This window comes from Choloepus didactylus, chromosome 3 (assembly GCF_015220235.1).
Source record: "Choloepus didactylus isolate mChoDid1 chromosome 3, mChoDid1.pri, whole genome shotgun sequence".
Taxonomy (NCBI): domain Eukaryota; kingdom Metazoa; phylum Chordata; class Mammalia; order Pilosa; family Megalonychidae; genus Choloepus; species Choloepus didactylus.
The window spans coordinates 1574953-1593625 of NC_051309.1; the positions used below are offsets into that span (position 1 = coordinate 1574953).

The following is an 18673-nucleotide window of genomic DNA, read 5'->3' on the forward strand; positions in this document are numbered from 1 at the left end:
TCTCCAGCTACAATTGTTTTTTAAGATAAAAAACAGTAAGTCAATTGAGAAAAAAGTTGTGGCCATGAGCTATGAAGCATTACACTTTAACACACCGATTGACTGAAAAGCCTGGAACATCGCTGAAGATGTGGATCACTGTTGGCCCTCAGCAGTGGTGGACGCAGTGTTACTGCGACTCCCCGGAAAGGGCTTTGCAGCCCCTAGCGCACGGCTGGTCCACGGTCTCCGAGTCGGAGTCCCTCCTGTAATGGGGATCTCCAGTATTAGGTGGTGTTTGTGGATCAAAGCTCCCAAGTAGTTCAGTTTTCGCTTTGCAGTTTTTAACTTCACTGCCTTCTCTAGTCAGGTCTCCCAGATTGCGTTCATCCGTACACAGTAGATAATCAAGTGTGGCAAAGTCTCCTTTGGTAACCTGCCGGGCCACGTGATTCGTAGGAATATCATGCTTCTTCATGCAGTTTTTGACCTTGATAATCAGGAGGGTTTCCTATCTCATAAGTGGATGTTGCGGCAGTGTCTTATCCTCCAATGATCTGAAATATTCTGATCAATTACAAGTTTTCTGAAAACTGCTTCTTCAGTGGGTGATGGACAAATGTTACCCAGACATACCAACAGCACCGACTTGGGCGGCTGCGCCGCTGTCTTCTCAGGAGCCAAGAGGGGCAGAGAGTGAGTTCTCCCTTGTTTTTGAAAGACAGTTTTGCCTGACATAGAATTCTTGGTTGGCTGTTTTTTCCATTCAACACTGAATGTGCCATCCCACTGACTTTGGGCATTCATGCTTTCTGATGAGAAGTTGGCTCCTACTCTTACTGAGGCTCTCTGTCCACAACGCATTGCTATTTATCTTTTATATTCAGCAGTTTGATGATGATATGTCTTGGTGTAGGTTTATTGGGATTCATTCTGTTTGGAGAGTGTGGTGTATATTCATGTCTTTCATAAAATTTGGGGAAGTTTTCAGCCACTGTTCCCTTGAGTTTCTCTCTTCCCTTTCTCTTCTCCTGGGACTCCCATGTGCATATCGATGTTTTCTGGCGCCCCACAGGTCCCTCAGGCACTGTTCGATCTCCTCTTTTCTTGTTTAAATTGTCTTCTCTTCATGTGCCCTGGTTATTTCTTTTGCCGGCTCCAGTGTGTTGTTGACCTTCTCTGGGGAATTTTTTATTTCTGTTACGGTGATCTTCAGTTCTGTTTAGTTATTTTTCAAGATTTTTCTCTCTTTATTGATTTCTCCTTGTGTTCATCTGTCAGTTTCCTTATTTCTTTTAGTTCTTTGTCCATTTTCCTTTAGCTCTTTGAGCGTATTCAGAACCATTTTTTAGGTCTGGGTCTGCATCGCCCCAGGTCTGTGATGGTTTCTAAAGCTTTAATCTCCTTTACATGGGCCATCACTTCCTATTTCTTTTTATTTTCTCTTTTTTTTCCTATTTCTTTTTATATCTTGTGATCTTTTGTTGCAACCAGGATATTCTGATATTTTATCACCGGAATTTAGACTCTGAGGCATCTGTTTCTTAAGCTTCTGTCCTGCTAGTGTTGATGCAGCTCTCCTTGAATGTCAGGAATGTACAAACAGAAAAAAACAGAAAGGAAAGAAAGAGGGTGTCTCCCAGTGTTTGCGTTTGGCCTGTGGAGTGCCTTCTTTCAGAGCTCGTCCACGCGGTGAGTCCGGAGAACAGCCTGGGGCCAACGCCTCGGCCTCCCTGGTCCTTTGTGCGCGTGTCTTCCTTGGCACGTGTGCGTGGCCTGTTCCCGTGGGTTCAGAGCCGAGTGTCTCCTTTTCCCCGGGACAGTGATCTTCGTGTTCCGGGCGTCACGCTGCGGGCCTCCGCGATGGGGCTGCTCCCCGTGGCACTTCGCGGGTAGCTCTGCGAGCCATCTCTAAGGGTGGGGCACATTCCCGGACAGCACACCTGCGCGCGGTGCCTTGGTTCACTCCCTCCGCTGGCACCGGACAGGCTGGCCCAGGTGTGCGCTCGTACGTGCTGCTGCTCTGGGGGTGGAGCAGGGTCGGCACGGGCATCACGCAGTTCTGCTGCTTTAAAGCCGCCTTTGCTTGTTTCGGCACTTGCCCTGTTACTTCAACCCGGCATCTGTTTCTGGAGCTTTGGAAAAGATGGTTCTTCCAGCTCTTGTTTGCTGTATAAACTTCGTGTGGGATGGAGCCAGGGGCCTCCCTCTCCACCCCCTTGGTCGGGGCAGGCCCAACAGCTTCGGCGAGTTTTTACTTTACTTTCTTTGTGCTCTTTAAAGACAGGCCTCATATTGACTCTCGATTTCTCAGGTGGATTTCCAGGACGTGAACGTCAGGACCGTTGCTGAAAGAAAGAGAGAAGAGGAGAAGCGAAAGCGCCTGGACGCTATCTACAAAGAGCGAGCCGGGCATGCCGAGCGGGGGATGAAAGGTGAGTTGCTGGGTCTCAGGTGTGCTCCTCCCTGCAGCCGCCTCACGGCAGAGCCTGTCCTTGCATCTCATCCGTCCTTCCTTCCAGTCACAGGACCCTGAGGACAGACAGGCTGGGCCCAGACTGCTCGGGTGTGGGGCTCGGTGCGGTTGCCCTTAGCCCAGACCCAGGCCTGTCCCCAGGACCTTCTCTGCCTGGGGGGCACCTCCTGGTGGTGATGCTGTGGATGGCCACCCCCTGAGGGACCACTGGACATGGATGTGGGGTGATGGAGGGCAAGCTGGTGGGGGTGCTGTGGCAGTCAGGAAACGGAGCTCAAGGGAGGGACAGTGAGGGAGGCCCTCGGAGAGGAGGGCGGAGGGTGAGGGCGGAGGGCATCTGGGTGGGGGTCCAAGCCTCCTGGCCCAGCTGAGACCCTCTAGAATACTCACCTCACTGCCCCCATTTGCTCTTGGTCATCCCTTCCCCTACCAAAACCCCCACCGTTTTCTTCCCGGCAGCAGCCTTTCTTGTGAGAGGTGGCTGCATGGGGGGGCGAGGTGGCGCCAGGGGACACGGGCTTGGGCACCCTGGGACTTGGTGCAGACGGTGGCACTCTGACACACCCAGCACGGGGGCCACGGAGCAGGGGAGGAAGCGGCTGTTCCACCCGCCCGCTTCCTGAGGGAGGGGAGACCTGTCCTGGTGGAGGGGCACTGTTCCAGTTTGCTAATGCTGCCTATTTGCAAAACACCAGAAATGGGTTGGCTTTTATAAAGGGGGTTTATTTGGTTACACAGTTACAGTTGTAAGGCTACAAAGTGTCCAAGGTAATGCATCAACAATCGGGTACCTTCATCCAAGGAAGGCCAGTGGTGTCCGGAAAACCTCTGTTAGCTGGGAAGGCACGTGGTTGGCATCTGCTGATCTCAGGTTGTGTTCTGGCTCCCCTCTCAGTTCCTGTGTGGTTCTTCAAAATGGTGCTCTTGGGGTGTCTGTCCTCTCTTAGCTTTTCCAGAGCAAAAGTCTGCTTTCAATGGCCGTCTCCAAAATGTCTCTCTCAGTTGCTCTCCAAATGTCACTCACAGCTACACTGAGTTCCTTCTGTCTGTCAGCTCATTTATATGGCCCCAGTGATCTAATTCAGACCCACCCTGAATGGGTGGGGCCACACCTCCATGGAAATTATCCAGAGTCATCACCCACAGTTGGGTGGGTCATATCTTCATGGAAACTTCCAGTCAAAAGTTCACACCCTAACCAAAAAGATTAATCAGTCTGCCCCCACAAGATTGCAGCACTGATAATGGTGTTTTGGGGGCCATGATACATCCAAACCAGCGCAGGGGCTGAGGACCCCACCTCGGTTAGCCTCTGGCCACTGGGTCCTGGTTTCCGGGTTTGGGGTCTAGCAACCTTTTCCTTGGACTTCACATTTCCCCCAGGCCGTGGGGCGGGCATGGCTCAGTAAGGAGGAGGCCGGGAGATGGCCGCTGAGCGTGAGTGGTGACTTCCCCAGCAGGAGGTGGAGAGGGGCCCAAGGCCTGTTTCTGGTGGGTGCCTTCTGTGCTGGCATCAGCCCCCACCCCCCAGGACCAGGCTCTGGCCCCGGATCCTCAGCCTCTTGCTGACACTCAGCCCGGCCTCCCAGGGAGCAGTCCAGGCCTGGGTGTCCCGAGTGGGCAGCTGCACTCTGGGGCTCCTGTAGAGGCCGCCCAAGGGGCGTGTGGGGGACACCAGTGTTGGCCATCCTGTAGGAGACTGTGGTCCCGGGCCGGGAGGCAGGGTGTGCCCTCGCCCTCCAGACCTGACAGTTACGACCAGCTTCGCCTTGTGGGGGGATCCGCAGTTCACTGGGCAGTTCAAGAGCCCCCAGGACATGGTGTGGTGGGGAGGAGGAAGGAGGACCGCCTGGGGGTGCAGCAGATGTGCTGGAGGGGCCGTGGAGGCCACGAGGGCTCACACCCTTCATGGGCACCCAAAGGTGACCCCTCCCTTCGCCGAGTTGGCTCCGTGTCTTGGCCATTTGGCCCAGGAGGGCACAGTGAGCCAGTGCCTCTGGTTCTCTTGGCAGAAATGTCTGGAGAAATCAGGGCCTGCCTGACAGAGCTGGATGGCTGCTTTCGACTGCTGGTGCCGTTCGACTGGGCCCCTGCCGAGGGCAGCCCCCGCCCCCCGAGCCCGCTCAGCACCAAGAGCTCCCTGGACGGGGAGCAGCCATGCTGCAGCAAAGACCTGCCTGCCTTTCCACACCATCTGGGGGCCGGGGGGCAGAGGCCACCCCGGGAGGGTCCCCCAGAGGCAGCCGCAGGGGCCCCATCCGAGGACGAGAGCGAGGACGAGGACCAGAACCAGGAAGACTTTGTCCGGAGCCACGGGCTGGGCTCACACAAGTACACGCTGGACCTGGAGCTGTCCTCAGGTGATGGCCCTCAGCTCCCCCACGGCATCACGTGGGCTGGCGACTGGCTCAGGACCCCGGGGCAGGCCTGGCCTTGGCTGCAGTGTGGCCAAGCGGGGTGGGGTTCCCCTCGGTTCCTTCACAGCCTGTGTGAGGGAGGGGGGCATGAGGCTGTGGGGGAGCGAGGGCTGGGGCACGAGGGGGTAGTGGGGGCCAGCTACACAGTGTCCCTCCAGCTCTGGGGTCTCGGGCCCCGCCAGGATCAAAATGAGGCCTTGAGGGGTGAGGTACCATCGACTCGTTTTTTTTTAAATTCAGTTTTATTGAGAGTTATTCACATTCCATACGTTCACCCACGGTGCACAATCAGTGGTTCACGGCACCAGTACACAGTTGTGCATTCATCACCACAGTCAATTTTTGAACATTTTCATTTCTCAAAAAAAAGGTAAAAAGAACAATAAGAATTAAAAAGAACACCCAAAACATCCCATAGTCCTTATCCCCCCGCCATTGTTTATTCATTTTTTGTCTTTATTTTTTTATTCATCTGTCCATACACTGGATAAAGGGAGTCAGTTGCAAGGTTTTTGCGTTTACACCATCACACTGTAAACACTATAGTTACACAATCCTCTTCAGGAATCAAGGCTGCCGCGTTACAGTTCAGCAGTTTCAGGTATTTCTTTCTAGCTATTCCAGAACGTTAAAAACTGCAGCAGGATATCTATATAGCACATAAGAATGCCCTCTAGAGTGACCTCTTGACTCTGTTTGAGATCTCTCAGCCGCTGAAACTCTGTTTTGTTTCATTTCTCTTCCCACTTTTGGTCCAGGAAGACTTTCTCAATCCCACAGTGCCAGGGCCAGGCCCGTCCCCAGGAGTCAGGTCCCGTGTTGTCAGGGAGATTCACACCCCTGGGAGTCAGGTCCCACGTAGTGGGGAGGGCAGTGAGTTCACCTGCCTTGTGGGCTGAGAGAGAGGCCACATCTGAGCAACAAAAGAGGCTCCCTGGGGGTGGGCACCACTGACTGTTGCCTGGAGATGAGCACGATGGAGAAGTGAAGACACGGTGGTGACGTGCAGCCCACGTGGCCCCACATATGGACCACAAAGCTGGGACAGGGATGCATGTCTCTTGTCTTCTGTCGTGGGGTCCGTGGGTTTGGCTGGGGTCCTCATGGTGACTCCGCTGCAGAGTTGGCCATGGGCCAGGGATTGGGCCTCTTCTTAGCTTAGCTGTTTGTGTTTGTATCACAGACGCCCCACGTTTCACGACATCAGATTTCATCGCATCCGAGCGCCCCGCCTGCCTTTTCTGGGCCCTGGCTTCCATGGTGTGCTCGAAGGTCCTCCCCCCAGATCCGGGGCCCGAGTTTGACCCTTGGCAGGAAGGTGTGGCCGTGTGTCTGCAGGGCGGGCCGGTGGCTCTCCCCCGACAGACGGTCCCACCGATGGCTGGTGCCCGTGTCCTCAGTGCCAAGGGGGTGGCGGCAGTCTCCCTGGCAGCACTGGTCTGCCCAGCATCAGCCGGAGGACACGTCCGTGTTCCTTCTGACCTTCACGTGCTTCATTCCAGATGACCTGAAGGTGCAGGAGAGTGAAGACAACAGTGCCATCGTCCATGCTGCCCGCGACGCCCTCAGGCTCATCCACAACAAGTTCCTGCCTGCCGCGAGCTCCTGGGTGCAGGTGGGGGCAGCTCGAGGAGCAGGGAGGGGTGGTTCAGGGGGCAGGGGGCAGCTGGGGGAGCAGGGAGGGTGGCCTAGAGAATGGGGGTGGTTCAGGTTGCAGGGGAGGGCGGCTCGGGGTGCAGGGGGTGGTTTGGGGTGCAGGGAAGGGTGGCTTATGGAACAGCAGGGACAGCTTGGGAGGTGGGTGCAGTTTGGGGAGGAGAGGGCAGCTTGGAGTGGGGGGTGGCTTGGGATACAGGGGGGCGGCTTGAGGTTCAGGGGGCAGCTTGGGGAGCAAGGGGTGCAGCGTGGGCTCCCTGAGCTCCACAGATGCTCCGTCTGTTATCGTGTTGCCATATCAGACACCCTGGGTCCCCCGGCTGGTGAGGGGCAGAGATGAGTGTGGCATTGGGTAGCGAGGACTTTGTGGGGCGACAGGAGGGAGTGAGTAGAGACAGTGGCCGAGGGGCTGGCTCAGAACCCCTGTGACCTGGTGACTGGACGGCGGGCTCCTGTCCTCCTGGGAGCTCTGTCCCTGGGTCCTGGACACGCAGGACCGTGGGCCTCCCGGGGGCAGCAGTGACGCCCCATCCCCCACAGCTGTTCACCCGCGCTGGGATCCACGACGAGCGGTTGAAGCACGCCATTGATCTCAAGGCGGAGTTGGACGTCGCTGTCAGGAAGTCCCGGGACCTCAACATCGGACCTGCAGGGGTACAGAGGACGGTGAGTGACCGGCAGGCTGGAGACACAGGGAAGGGCTTGGAGGCACCGCAGCAGGGCACGGGAGGGCTCCTGCCTCTGCAGACCCACCCCCTGAAGACCCGTGGGGCCCGCGCCAGGCGTCAGCCGGCAGTGTCGCTCACTCAGAACAGGAGCTGAGCACGGGAAGCAGGGTAGAAGGTGCCAGCTGGAGGGAGCAGCAAGGGTCCCCCGGCGGAGGAGGAGGAGCAGCTCTGAGCTGACGGGGGCCCCTGGGTGACATGGAGGCCTGTTCTGTGGTCCTGGGCAGCCCCCGCCGCTGTGTGCTGGCCTCGTCCTGAATCCTCAGGCGGACCTGATCCCAGCGCGGCCTCCCGAGGCGTCAGGTCATGGCAGGGTATTGGGGGCCTTGTGCCATTGCGGTAGTTGCTGAGGACCTGGGGTGCTGGTCACCCTGCCTGCTGAGGGAGGCTCCAGGTCTGGGCGCCCTGCCCTGTGCCGCGTGGGTTGGCCCAAGTAGGACCCACGGGGAGCCGGCCCAGCCAGACCGAAGTGCATGTCCTGACCCATGTTTGGGTGGAGCCTCGGCAGGGTGTGGTGGATCGCGGGGGCTCAGAGGACCCTGGGGAGGCCGCCACACCCTTGGGCACAGAGCCTGGGGCACCGCAGGCGGGAGCTGCCTGGCTGGGGCGGAATGGGGGTCCCTGTTGCAGGGCCCTTGGTGACAGGAGGGAGCGTGGCCCGCGGCAGCCTGGGGCACAAGGCCGGCCGTGAGTGGACGTCTCTTGGGAGTGCCCTCTGTGGACACGCTGCCAGGAGGGTCGTCAACGCTGGGCGCGGGTCACCAGCTGGGGCTCCTGTCGGCTGCTTCTCTGGCCTCCAAGCCAGTGGGTGCAGAGCATGCCGAGGGTCCGGGGCCTGTGGTTGGGGGACTGGGGCGGGGCCAGGCAGGGGCGGCTTGTGGGCGGCCTCCAGGCACCTGTCTCAGAAGAGGTGACTTAAACTCCCTCCATGTCTTCAAGGGGAGCTCTTGCCTGAAAAGAAATCCAGGTTTCCTGTGGAGAAGACCCAATCCAAAGCTCCTTGGGACCCCAGACCCAGAGCCAAGAGCACCGGCTGCCTACCACAGAGGCACTTGGGGTGCCTGTGCTCAGACTGGGGTGCAGACACCCTCACAGCCCTGGCTGCTTGTCCTGGCCATGGGCAGCACGGCCTCAAAGGGCTGGAGTCTGCAGTGAAGAGGACCCTGGCCCGGCGAGGCTGCCTGGTAGGACGTTCCCGCAGGGTCTGGCTGGCGTCGTGGGGCCGTGGGCGCAGTTCCTGGTGCGACCAGCAGAGGGCACCCCGGCTGCTCCCTGGAGTCGCCCAGGCGGCGGGGTCTGCCGAGCGAGGGGCTTCCTGCTCAGTGCTGCGGCCCTGGGCCAGGTGACAGTCCTGACCCCCAGGCCGGGCACATGTGCACAGTCAGCCCCATTGCGGCTGTCCTGCCGCTGCCTGCCCCAGTACATCCCTTGGGTGTGGGATCTGGGCGGTCACGGGGCAGGCGGCGGCCTCCATCTGCTCGTGTCCTCACGGCGGCCACCTGACTCCACGCTCCCCGGGCCTGGGATGTGCCACCTGCCCAGGGCCACGCAGCGTGTCCGGGCCGGCCGGAGGCACCGTGGCCCCGTGTGTCCCGGGACCTGTATGTCGTGGCAGGGGCGTCTCCCGACGTTCGCGACCAGGGCCAGTCCTCCTCTTCCAGCTGCGAGACTTGGCGGGGCCGGGGGCCACGGAGGCGGCACCTTGCGGGGACCCCTGCCCTTCTGGCCGCCGTCCCACCTGCAACTGGCCAGGCAGCTGGGGGCTGCCCGGGAGGGGTCCACACTTCCCCTGGTCGGGTGGACAGAGCTCCTCAAGCAGGTCTTAAAAGGAGGCTCCGGGCTGGAACCCCTGGGGACCTGGCTCTGCTGGCTCAGTGTGGAGCTGCCTGGAGAGACGCGGGGGCCGCTTCCTGGAGCAGCTGCGGTGGCTGTGGGCGGGCGGCCAATGCTGATGGTGTTAATTAGTTATTTTAATTAGAAATCGTGGACGAATTGTTCTTCACTAATTTTCAAATGAAGTCCATTCCCCGTTTGATGCGGGATCAGCATCGTTAACTCTGCGTGTGAAAGAGGCCAGGCTGAAGATTTGCATTCAGTGACACGTCATTTAGATGTTCTGGAACTTTCAACAAACATGTGAGCCGCTGAGACCAAGAGGACTTTACAGGTCACCACCCGGGCCCAGAGGCCCCGACCCCAAGCCCCAGACCCATCCCTTGATACCGAGGGTGGGGGCTTGGCGACCTCAGCACCTGCAGAACCTGCTGGGGAGCTGCAGCTGCCTGCCCCGTCGTTCCCACATGGCGGTGTTCTCTGTCGACAGAGACGTTTTGTCTTTAAAAAATACTTAATCCAGTTTAAGTATGTTTAGCCGTTTGTTTTATAGAGTCTGTCTCAGTTCCGGGTGGCAGGAGGCTGGGATAAATCTCGGGTGGATCGATGTGAGGCGCATTGGGGAGATTTAGCTTCCAGCCTCGCCCGCTGGGGAGGGGCACTAACCCATGGCTGCCCGTCCGTTAGACTGATGAAAGCTCTCTGAAACTTTTAAATCGCTGGCTGCTTAACTGTGTAGCTGAGGTCACCGATCATTCTGTATTGTGCAATTAACAAAGTATTAATTTTCCTCCAACCAGGAAGTCAGAAAAAATAATTTTAAGCATCAGTCTCTAGTGCTGTCGGCACTGGGGTTCTTCCTTTGTGGTTGAAAAGGCTGAGACGCCCACGCGGCTTCTCTCTGCTCCTGGCCAAGTCCTGCATGGCGTGGGACACCCCGAGTGCACTCTCGAAACAGGCACTGCCCGTCCAGGTCCACCGTGGGCTCCTGGGCCAGCTGCCCTGCAGAGCTCCCACCTCTAGGGCCGGGTCCCAGGAAGCACCCCCTTGCTCCCCAGTGCCCCCCCTCCTGGGTGCCGGCCCCCCGAGCATCCAGCGACTTTCCTGAGGGTGGCACGCCCCCCACCCTCTGACCTCCTGTCACAGTGCTGTGGCAGGAAGTTTTCTGTCGCAGTGAGAGCCGTGTGCATGTGGCTTTCTGTAGGTGAAAAGGACAGAAGCCGAGACCCCAGGGACAGGGTGTTTAACGCGGCCGGCAGCTCCCGGCAGGCAGGGAACTAAATCAACTGTCGTCAGGGAGCCTGCAGTGCAGCACTGCCAGTGGCGGCCTTGCCAGGTGACGCGCCTCCTCCATCATGCCAAGGCGAGCTGTGCACCAGCGGGACGGGGACTGGGCGGGGGCCGGAGGGGACCGGGGTGTGGTGGCTGGGAGGGAACTGACCCAGGGAGGGGCCAGGGGCCGGGAGGGGACTGGGGGTCAGCAGGGGGCTGGAAGCCAGGCTTGGGGCTGGGGGGGCTGACCTCAAGCCTAGGAGTGGAGGGGCAAGGACTGGAAGGGGTGAGAGCTGGGCGGTGGCCTCAGGCTGAGCAGGAGCTCGTACCCCTGTGCTGGGGGGGCCCTCTGAGGGCACCAGCTCGCCCTCCCTGCCCAGGGCCTGAGGCCCACACCCCATACCTGGGCAGCCTCTGTCCGATGCATCAGCACCTTCCCACAGCTCACCCCGTGATCAGAGATGACCCCACAAGGTGGGTTCTGTCTTGCCCCCTATTCTGCAGATGAGGAAATCGAGCCTCACCTCTCCCAAGGCCACTTGCTGAGAGCTGGGCTATCTGGTGGGAAAGTCTCCTCTGGTTTTGCTGTGACACAGCCATGCTTCCTCTCCCTCTCAGTCGCACCTTCCTGGCCCCTTAGGCTACATTCAGGGTCCCTGAGACCTTGGCCACTTGCTCTTTCACCTGTGAAGGTTAAAGGTCAGGCTGAGGCAGATGGTCGTTTTCTGCATCTGGCGTAGAGTGTGCATGTGGGTGTGTGCATGTGTGGGGGGGAGTATACATATGTGTGCAAATGTGTGCATGGGTGTGTGTACACGTGGGTGTGTGCGTGTGTGTACACAGTGTATGCATGTGTGTATGTGCATGGGGTGTGTGCATGTGTGGGGGTGTGTGCGTGTGGGGGTGTGTGCATGTGTGGGGGTGTGTACATGTGGGTGTGCGTGTGCGCTTGTGTGTGTACACAGTGTATGCATGCGTGTGTATGTGCATGGGGTGTGTTTGTACATGTGGGTGTGTGCATGTGTACGCTTGTGCGTGTACACAGTGATGCATGTGTGTGCATGGGATGTGTGCGTGTGGGGGTGTGTACATGTGGGTGTGTGCGTGGTGCACTTGTGCGTGTACACAGTGTATGTATGTGTGTGCGCGCATGGGGTGTGTGCACTTGTGCATGTACAGTGTATGCGTGTGTGTGTGCATGGGGTGTGTACATGTGGGTGTGTGCGTGGTGCACTTGTACGTGTACACTGTATGCATGTGTGTGTGTGCATGGGGTGTGTGCATGTGTGGGGTGTGTACATGTGGGTGTGTGCGTGGTGCACTTGTACGTGTACACTGTATGCATGTGTGTGTGTGTGCATGGGGTGTGTGCATGTGTGGGGTGTGTACATGTGGGTGTGTGCGTGGTGCACTTGTATGTGTACACAGTGTATGCGTGTGTGGGGGGGTGTGTGACCTTTATGTGCTTGCATGTGTGAGTGTGGGTGTGGATCGTGTAGGATCCTGGAGCATGTGACCGCCGGGCTTTCCTTTCCCACGACCTCAGTTCCCTGCCTTGGTGGCGCTTGTCAGAGGGATGAGGTCACTGGATCTGAGAAGCGATTGCACAGCCCGCTGGATGTGCCGTTGGCTGTATGTGGAGTGCAGTGACCCAGTGATAACTCAGCTTGCGTCCCAATGCACTTAAGCCTCCCTGTCCAGGAGGAACCAGTTGTGTGACCGCTACTTGGGATGTGGCTGGCGGCTGATTCCAGGGCAGCAGCTTTGCCACACCTAGGCCGGCGGCTGCCCGTGGTCAGCGCATCCGTGAGGGGCCGGGCTGGACCCGGGAGGCACGCCGTGCCTGGCTGGCTGCCAGGCATGCCCACGGTCCTGCCTGCCGAGCAGGGCCTTGGTCCCAGCCCTGCTCTGGAATGTGACCCGCAGGCACCCCGATTGTGTGGGGCACCCCTGGCCTGGGCTCTGTGAGGCAGCCTGTCCCCAGGGCCTCTGTCGGTGCCACCAGAGCCAACAGCCGTCCTGGTGCCACCTCACTGGTCAGCCCAGATCCCAAACTGCTGATGGCAGCGCCTTGTGAGCCGGGCGTGTTCCAGAGCTCGTTTCTGCCACCGATTTAGATGAGATGAGCTGGAGGGGTTTGGCGGGGAGAACCTGCTCCCTGAATGTCCTGTGATGCTGTCGTTGAAATTATGCTTCACGAGTTTAGGTTTTATAGAAAGGTGTTCTGGAAAACACTGATTTGCTTTAGAATATTTTTGAAAGATCTTGTTAGGTGGAGATGGGTTCTCCGGAGCCACCTCTGCGTCTCTGTGGCCTGTTTGCCCTGGTGGCGTTGGCCTCGCCATTGCTGTTCCGACAGGCTGGCCGTGGTCAGCCCTGGTGCCCAGCCAGCCCCATCCTCGAGGGTGCGTCGCCGGTGTGTGGTTCACATGAGATATTGGCTGGCGGGGTAATTTGCACGGCCTTCCAGGGAGGGCATTAGCATATAAATAGCAGATGCAATGACGACCATCACAGCTGAGTACATTTAATTTTTAGTTTATAAGATAGAATGGGTTTTTAAATGCATAGCCATCAAGCCTGCTGAAAGACAAATGAAGTTTAGAGTTCACTTGTTTGACCATGCCTTACATCATTTTTTTTTTTAAAAAGGGAAACAGACACACATAAAACTGAACAAAAGTGATTTCTTGGGTGAAAAGTAATTGAGATTGCGCACCAAGTTAATTAGATCGTACAAAATTTATTTAATGGCCCCAGCTGTAGTCTGCGTGCAGCTTTTAGTGAGTGGAGCGGGCCTCTCCACCGGCTGCGTTCCCTTTCCTTCCACCTCGAATAATTAGTGACCTCACTGTAGCTCGTTCTGTAAACTGATTGCATTGTATATTTTAGCCGTTTTATGGCTTGTTTAATTATGATTGCAGAGGTTCATTTTTCTAAACCCTTTTAACTTTGGGTGAGAATCAATTTGTACAAAACCAGCAAGAGGCCTGCGGCCCTCCTCAGGTGTCCTGTGGTTGCCGCAGGCCACGCTGCGCCGAGTTTCACTCCGTGGCGAGTCGAAGCTGACCTGCCACTGATGGTGGGGCGCAGGGGTCTGGCTCCCCCACGTGCTGCCTGGGCTGGAGGGCAGCCGCTCCCTGTTGCAGGGGGATGGTTGGGTTCCCCGTCACGTCCTGTGTTGTTTTATCGTGATTGGAAAGCTCGGCTCTCGGTGGGTTGAAAGCAGACTGCTTGCGAGCAGGTGCCCCGTGTCTGACGTCGTCCTGAAAGCCCGTGCCTGAGCCCCGAGGCTCATGGAGAGCTCCGAGCCCTTGGCCGCCTGCGGGGCCCGTGCCGATTCCTCACAGCCTCACCCTCCCGGTGCCCCACGCGCCACCCGGCCCATGCCTCACCCACTCGCGGCTTTCCCTCGAGTGCGGGTTGCTCTCCAGTCCCCGATTGAACCGCTCGGTTTTCTCTTTGGTTGGGGGACACTGACGTGGGCAGGTGGAATGCTTTTCTGGGGGGCCTCGGAGAGGAGGTCCTTGGAGAGGAGGTCCTCGAATTAGGGGCGGCCTCTGGTTCTCTGCTGACCAGGTCTCTGAGTGTGGGCCACCTGTGCAAGCACAAGGGCATCGTGGGTCGTGACTGCACCGTCGCGGGGCCGGCGGCTTCTGCCCCTTGGCGTTGAGAGTGTCGCTGCCCTTCCCAGCAGGCTGTGCACGTCCCGACGGCCAGGCTGCCCCTCGTGAGCGGACGCTTGAAGATGGGAGCTGTCGGGCTTGGCCTCAGCCTTGGCGGTGAGCTGGGGCTGTGCTGGCCGCACGTGGCATGGAGGGTGGGAGGGCAGCCGCGGTGCCCCCTGGGGTGTCTCCAGAGCCCCCGGGACCCACCGGTGCTGATTTAGGAGGACCCACCTCCAGTCCCAGAGAAAGGAGTTGCAGCTCCTAATTGTCGGCTTAGCAGTCAAGTACTTTTTAGGAAATGAAAATTTAATAAAAGTCCCCAGTGAAATTTGAGGGTGTGAGCAACACACATAATATTTTATGAAAATGACCCCCATATTTAAACCTGGCATTCTGTTATGCATTGTAGCACCAAACCCACATCTACCTTTTAGGAAATTAAAACACATAAATTTTGTTTAGTGTTGGCTACACACTGCACCAACCGAGAGCCATAATGCCCTAGAACCTTGGGCTGCTCTCCACCTTTCATAAATTCCTGGGTAGATTCTATACAAAAATAATTTTCAGGTCCGTGGCTCATTGTTATTCAAACGTGATTGATCGTCGTCATTTGCTCAGCGCGGGAGTTAAGTGCCCCTGTGATTTCCAAAGAGCATAATTGGGACGTTTCACAGGTCAGCGGTGGGGACAGGCTTCCCTTTTGATCAGTGTGAGACTGATAACAAAAATTACAGTTTCCGTGATGAATGTCCCCGGGGCTTCCCGATGCTGGGCCTGGGTCGACCTAAACCAAGCACATTTGCATCTGATTCCGCCCCTGGGCAGGGCGGCTCGTGGGTCTGCAGGCCGGGAGGCACCGTCCCCTCGCCTCGGGGTGGTCTCCGGTGACCGCGCAGCCTCTGACCGTGGGCGCACGGAAAGAGCCCCGCTGTGCCGGCCTGCAAGGTGTTGCTGCGGAGGCAGCCTTTACGAGTAAAGGCGGGTGTCAGAGCTATTGAGATCTTCCTGTCGCTTCTGAAGAGCCACTGTCCACAGCGAGGGGTCTGGCAGGAGCCACTCCTCCTGGACCTATCTCTAGTCGGGCTGGACGGGGCTGAGGAGATGGGGGTGCCCGACTCTGGGGAAGTAGCTGCCAGTGGCTGCCCGTAAGGAGAGCCCAGGGGACCCCACCACCCCCACCCTCCTGTTACCCTCATGCCTGCCGGGGCCACTGGGGAGGAAGGGGCACTTGGCAAGGGCAGGCGGCTGGTGTCTGAGAGAGGGGTCCTGCCCCAGTGGCCTCTGCCCTGGCTTGGGGGATGCATTGAGAGTCCAGGGCCAGTGGGGGGCGGCTGCACCAGTTGGCGAGGGGTGTCCTGTGTCACCAGCGTCTGTCCAGGCAGGAACTGAACTGGCCTGAGGATGGCTGGGGCTTGGCTTTGAGGTCAGCGCCTGCCTCCAGGGGTTCCCACAGCCTCAGAGCTCGCATGGGTGCACGGGTCCTGCCGAGGTGGGTGAGCCCTGCTAGGGCCCCGTGGCTGGCCCCCCACCCCAGAGCGGCAGGGACAGCCGGGGAGGGGGAGTGCGTGGGTGTCGGGCTTTCTTAAAGTAAGGGGGGACTTGCTGTGACACCCCTCGTGTCTCACGGTGCAGCCAGGCTCAGGCACAGTTGTCCCCAGCAGACTGATCATGCCGACACACAGCCGTGGTCAGGAGGAGAAACCTCTTTCTTGGGTGTTTTTTCTGACAAATGCTTCAGGGCAGCCTGTCACTTCCCGTCTGTGCATCTTGCCTGTCGTGCTCTTCCTGGAAAGCAGGTCACTGCTCAGTGGACTCAGAAGCCTTTCCCTTATCGGAGGAACACCCCCTGTCTTCACTGGGTGCCTTACAAACCTGCGTGCGTGTCCGCGTGTGAAACCTCTGGGGCCATGCTCACATACATGGCTCCTTTCCCAGGACTGGGTCACAGGCTGGCAGTTTGTGGTTTGTCGTTGGTGCCCTTTGGCATGAGGAGTTGCTTGGAGGTGTCGGCTCGGGAGACCATGGAGGGGGCAGCTCGCCCAGGGCACACCCCCCGCAGCAGCTGGGCTCATCTGTGCTTGGGGATGTCTCCACAGGCGGAGGCCCCGGACAGCGGGGGTGAGGACGGCGAGGACGATGAGGACGACGAGTTTGTGGAGGTCCCAGAGAAGGAGGGCTACGAGGCCCAGGTCCCCGAGCTCCTGTGGCCCGAATGTGGTGAGTGCAACGGGGGCTGGGGAGAGCCCCTGCCAGGCCCAGGGCGTCTGCTCACGTTGGGAGCGAGCAGACAGGAGCAGCACCTACGGCTTTTGTGGCAAATTACACAAGTCGGTTTGAATCGGGGCCGTAAGGTGAAGTAAAGTTGTTCAACGACGAGGGGACTCAGGTGTGCAGGTAGAACTGCGAGGGCTGGGTGGGCACCACAGGCCCGACAGCCTCCGTTGGTGCAGCGCCCGCTCCTGTGCCCAGTGTGGGCAGGTGCCCCCATCCTGGATGTGGCTGCAGTGGTGACGGGGCCCTGCCTCCTGCCCTCGAGGGGCTCCCGGGCCTTGGCTGCATGTGCCTGGCCTCCTTCCCCTCTGTCAGGAGACCCTCGACCTCACCCTCGCAGGACAGCAGCCGCTAGTCCCACCGTGGCTGTGGGGTGGGTGGTTATGTGGTACCAGCTGCCTGGAGGGCCCCTGCTCTGTGCCCCTGAATTTGGCTCCCCTGCCGTGGCCTCGTCAGACTGCGTGGTGCCATGTGGGAGCAGCATCTGTCCCCAGTGTCACCTGTAAAGCCTGACCTGGGGGAGGGTCTCTGGGAGCTTGGCTGGGGCCAAACGGGGCAGACAGAGCTCAGCCCTGTGCTCTGAGGGGCTCGTGACATTCAGGCTGAGCCTTGACGGCGTCACGGTGAGGCGGTGTGTCCTCCTGAGTGGTCCAGGACGGGGACGTGGTGGCATGGGGAGTGAGCTGGGCGGTTGGTGAGGGTGGTGGTCCCCGGGCTGAGCTGGGTGCAGACTCTGCCAGCAGAGGGTGGACATGGGGGTGGTCTACTCTCCATGCCTGGAGGGCACGGGTTCTGGGATAGACACCCCCTTGGGTGGCACCCTCCGGGGTGGCAGCGCCAGTGCCCTGGGTTCACAGGGGTCTTGAGGACACGGAGCCCGCGCAAAGAAGCTGAGTCTTGAGATGAGGTGGTGAGGCCCGTCTGCAGGGCTGTGCTCTTGGTGGGGGGTGGGGGGCAGCGGTCTCAGGAGCCTGGGGGCCTGGATGGGTGAGCAGGCCTGGCTGGGCCAGGGTGCGGGACCCCTGCCTGGAGGGGACGATGGGGGCCCCTGCCTGCCACCCAGCAGCTGCACCCCGGGGCCAGCTTGGCTCAGGACGCTGGTTTAGTCCGCTGCTGCCTTTTCAATTACGGCCGGTGAATCTGGCTTCGTCAGATTCAGTCTAAATCCACACAGTCGAGGAGACCGGTGTTCTTTTTCTTTCTCATTTCTTTCTCTGAATTTTCACTGAGGGGCTTTTATCTTCCCCTTAATCCCACCATTTCTGTCAGGACATAATCTCTTTCTCAAATTTACATTTTAATTACAAGGCCAGCTGAACTAGGTAAAATCAATAACGTCAGCACTCAGCAGCCCGACTTGGAGCTGAAGCCCGGCCTCCCCATTTCCTCCTATCGATCGATCTCGCCGGCACTGTCTGCCCAGCGCTGCGGGCAAGTGGGTGCCGTTTGGTCAATTTAAACAAAAAAGCGGTTTGGACATTTTTATGATTCTTTCTAAAAGCAACTGTGGGAGCACATTTGAGCCAAGATACGTCCTCGAGTTAGCTCCCACGCACCAGTGCTGTGGCAGCGGCAGACCCTTGGCCGGGCGTGTGGCCGCCCGCTCCCCCAGGAGTCCACCATTCTTCCTGCAGATGCCCGTTCCCGGCGCGCGAGGAGTGCTGCCTGCTTTTTGGATTTTTACTTTGAAAGTACATCAGCGAGATTGATTGTCTACCACAGTGTGAAAACAGCAGTGTCTTTTAGTGCCCTCAGTGTTTGCCCTGCTTTAACACGTGCACCCATCTTTTTAATGGTTTAAAACAACAAATCGATGAAAAATATATTTCATTCTTGTAACTTTTAGGAATTCTCATATTGATCTTGGGGCTGTGATTGTATCTATCTGAATGTCACGTTGTTCCCTACCCAGGTTTACCTCTCCTCTGTGTGCGCTGGTGTGTGCGTGTGTGCACGTTTGTGCTGGCAGGCACCTGTGCGTGTGCATGATGTTTCAGTGCGTGCGAGGCTCCTGCGTTGGTATCTGCATTGGTTTGTAAGGACACTTTGCTAAAATCCCAGGTGGGAGGCCTTTGGCAGTTTTTGTGGCCATGTCTGGGGGCTTACGTTGGGTGAGGGGAGTAAGCTGGGGCCACCCAGTCTGGCTTTGGAACGTGCACTGCGACTGGGCTGAGGGCTCTGAGGTCGTGGCACCCTCAAGGGCTTTGAGGGGCGGGCACCTTCTCTAGCCCCAGCCCACGTGGAACCTGAGGGCGGCAGTGGCAGACGCAGTGCTGGCCTGGCCGGGGCTTGAGGGTGCTCTGAGGCGGGGTCAGCAAACACTCCGTGAAGGACAGAGGGTAGAGCGTCTGTCGGCCTTGCGGGCGCTTAAGG

General features: G+C 58.5%; 1 protein-coding gene across 3 annotated transcripts in view; it reads left to right on the top strand.

The window, feature by feature from the left end:
* Positions 1–18673, top strand: part of UVSSA (UV stimulated scaffold protein A) — a 40782-nt gene that overhangs the window by 11440 nt on the left and 10669 nt on the right. For all 3 annotated transcript variants that reach the window (XM_037829189.1, XM_037829188.1, XM_037829190.1), the window contains 5 exons: positions 2294–2414; positions 4468–4815; positions 6375–6487; positions 7069–7194; positions 16126–16246. In XM_037829189.1, the coding sequence (XP_037685117.1) occupies positions 2294–2414; positions 4468–4815; positions 6375–6487; positions 7069–7194; positions 16126–16246 (829 nt within the window). The remainder of the gene's footprint in view (positions 1–2293; positions 2415–4467; positions 4816–6374; positions 6488–7068; positions 7195–16125; positions 16247–18673) is intronic.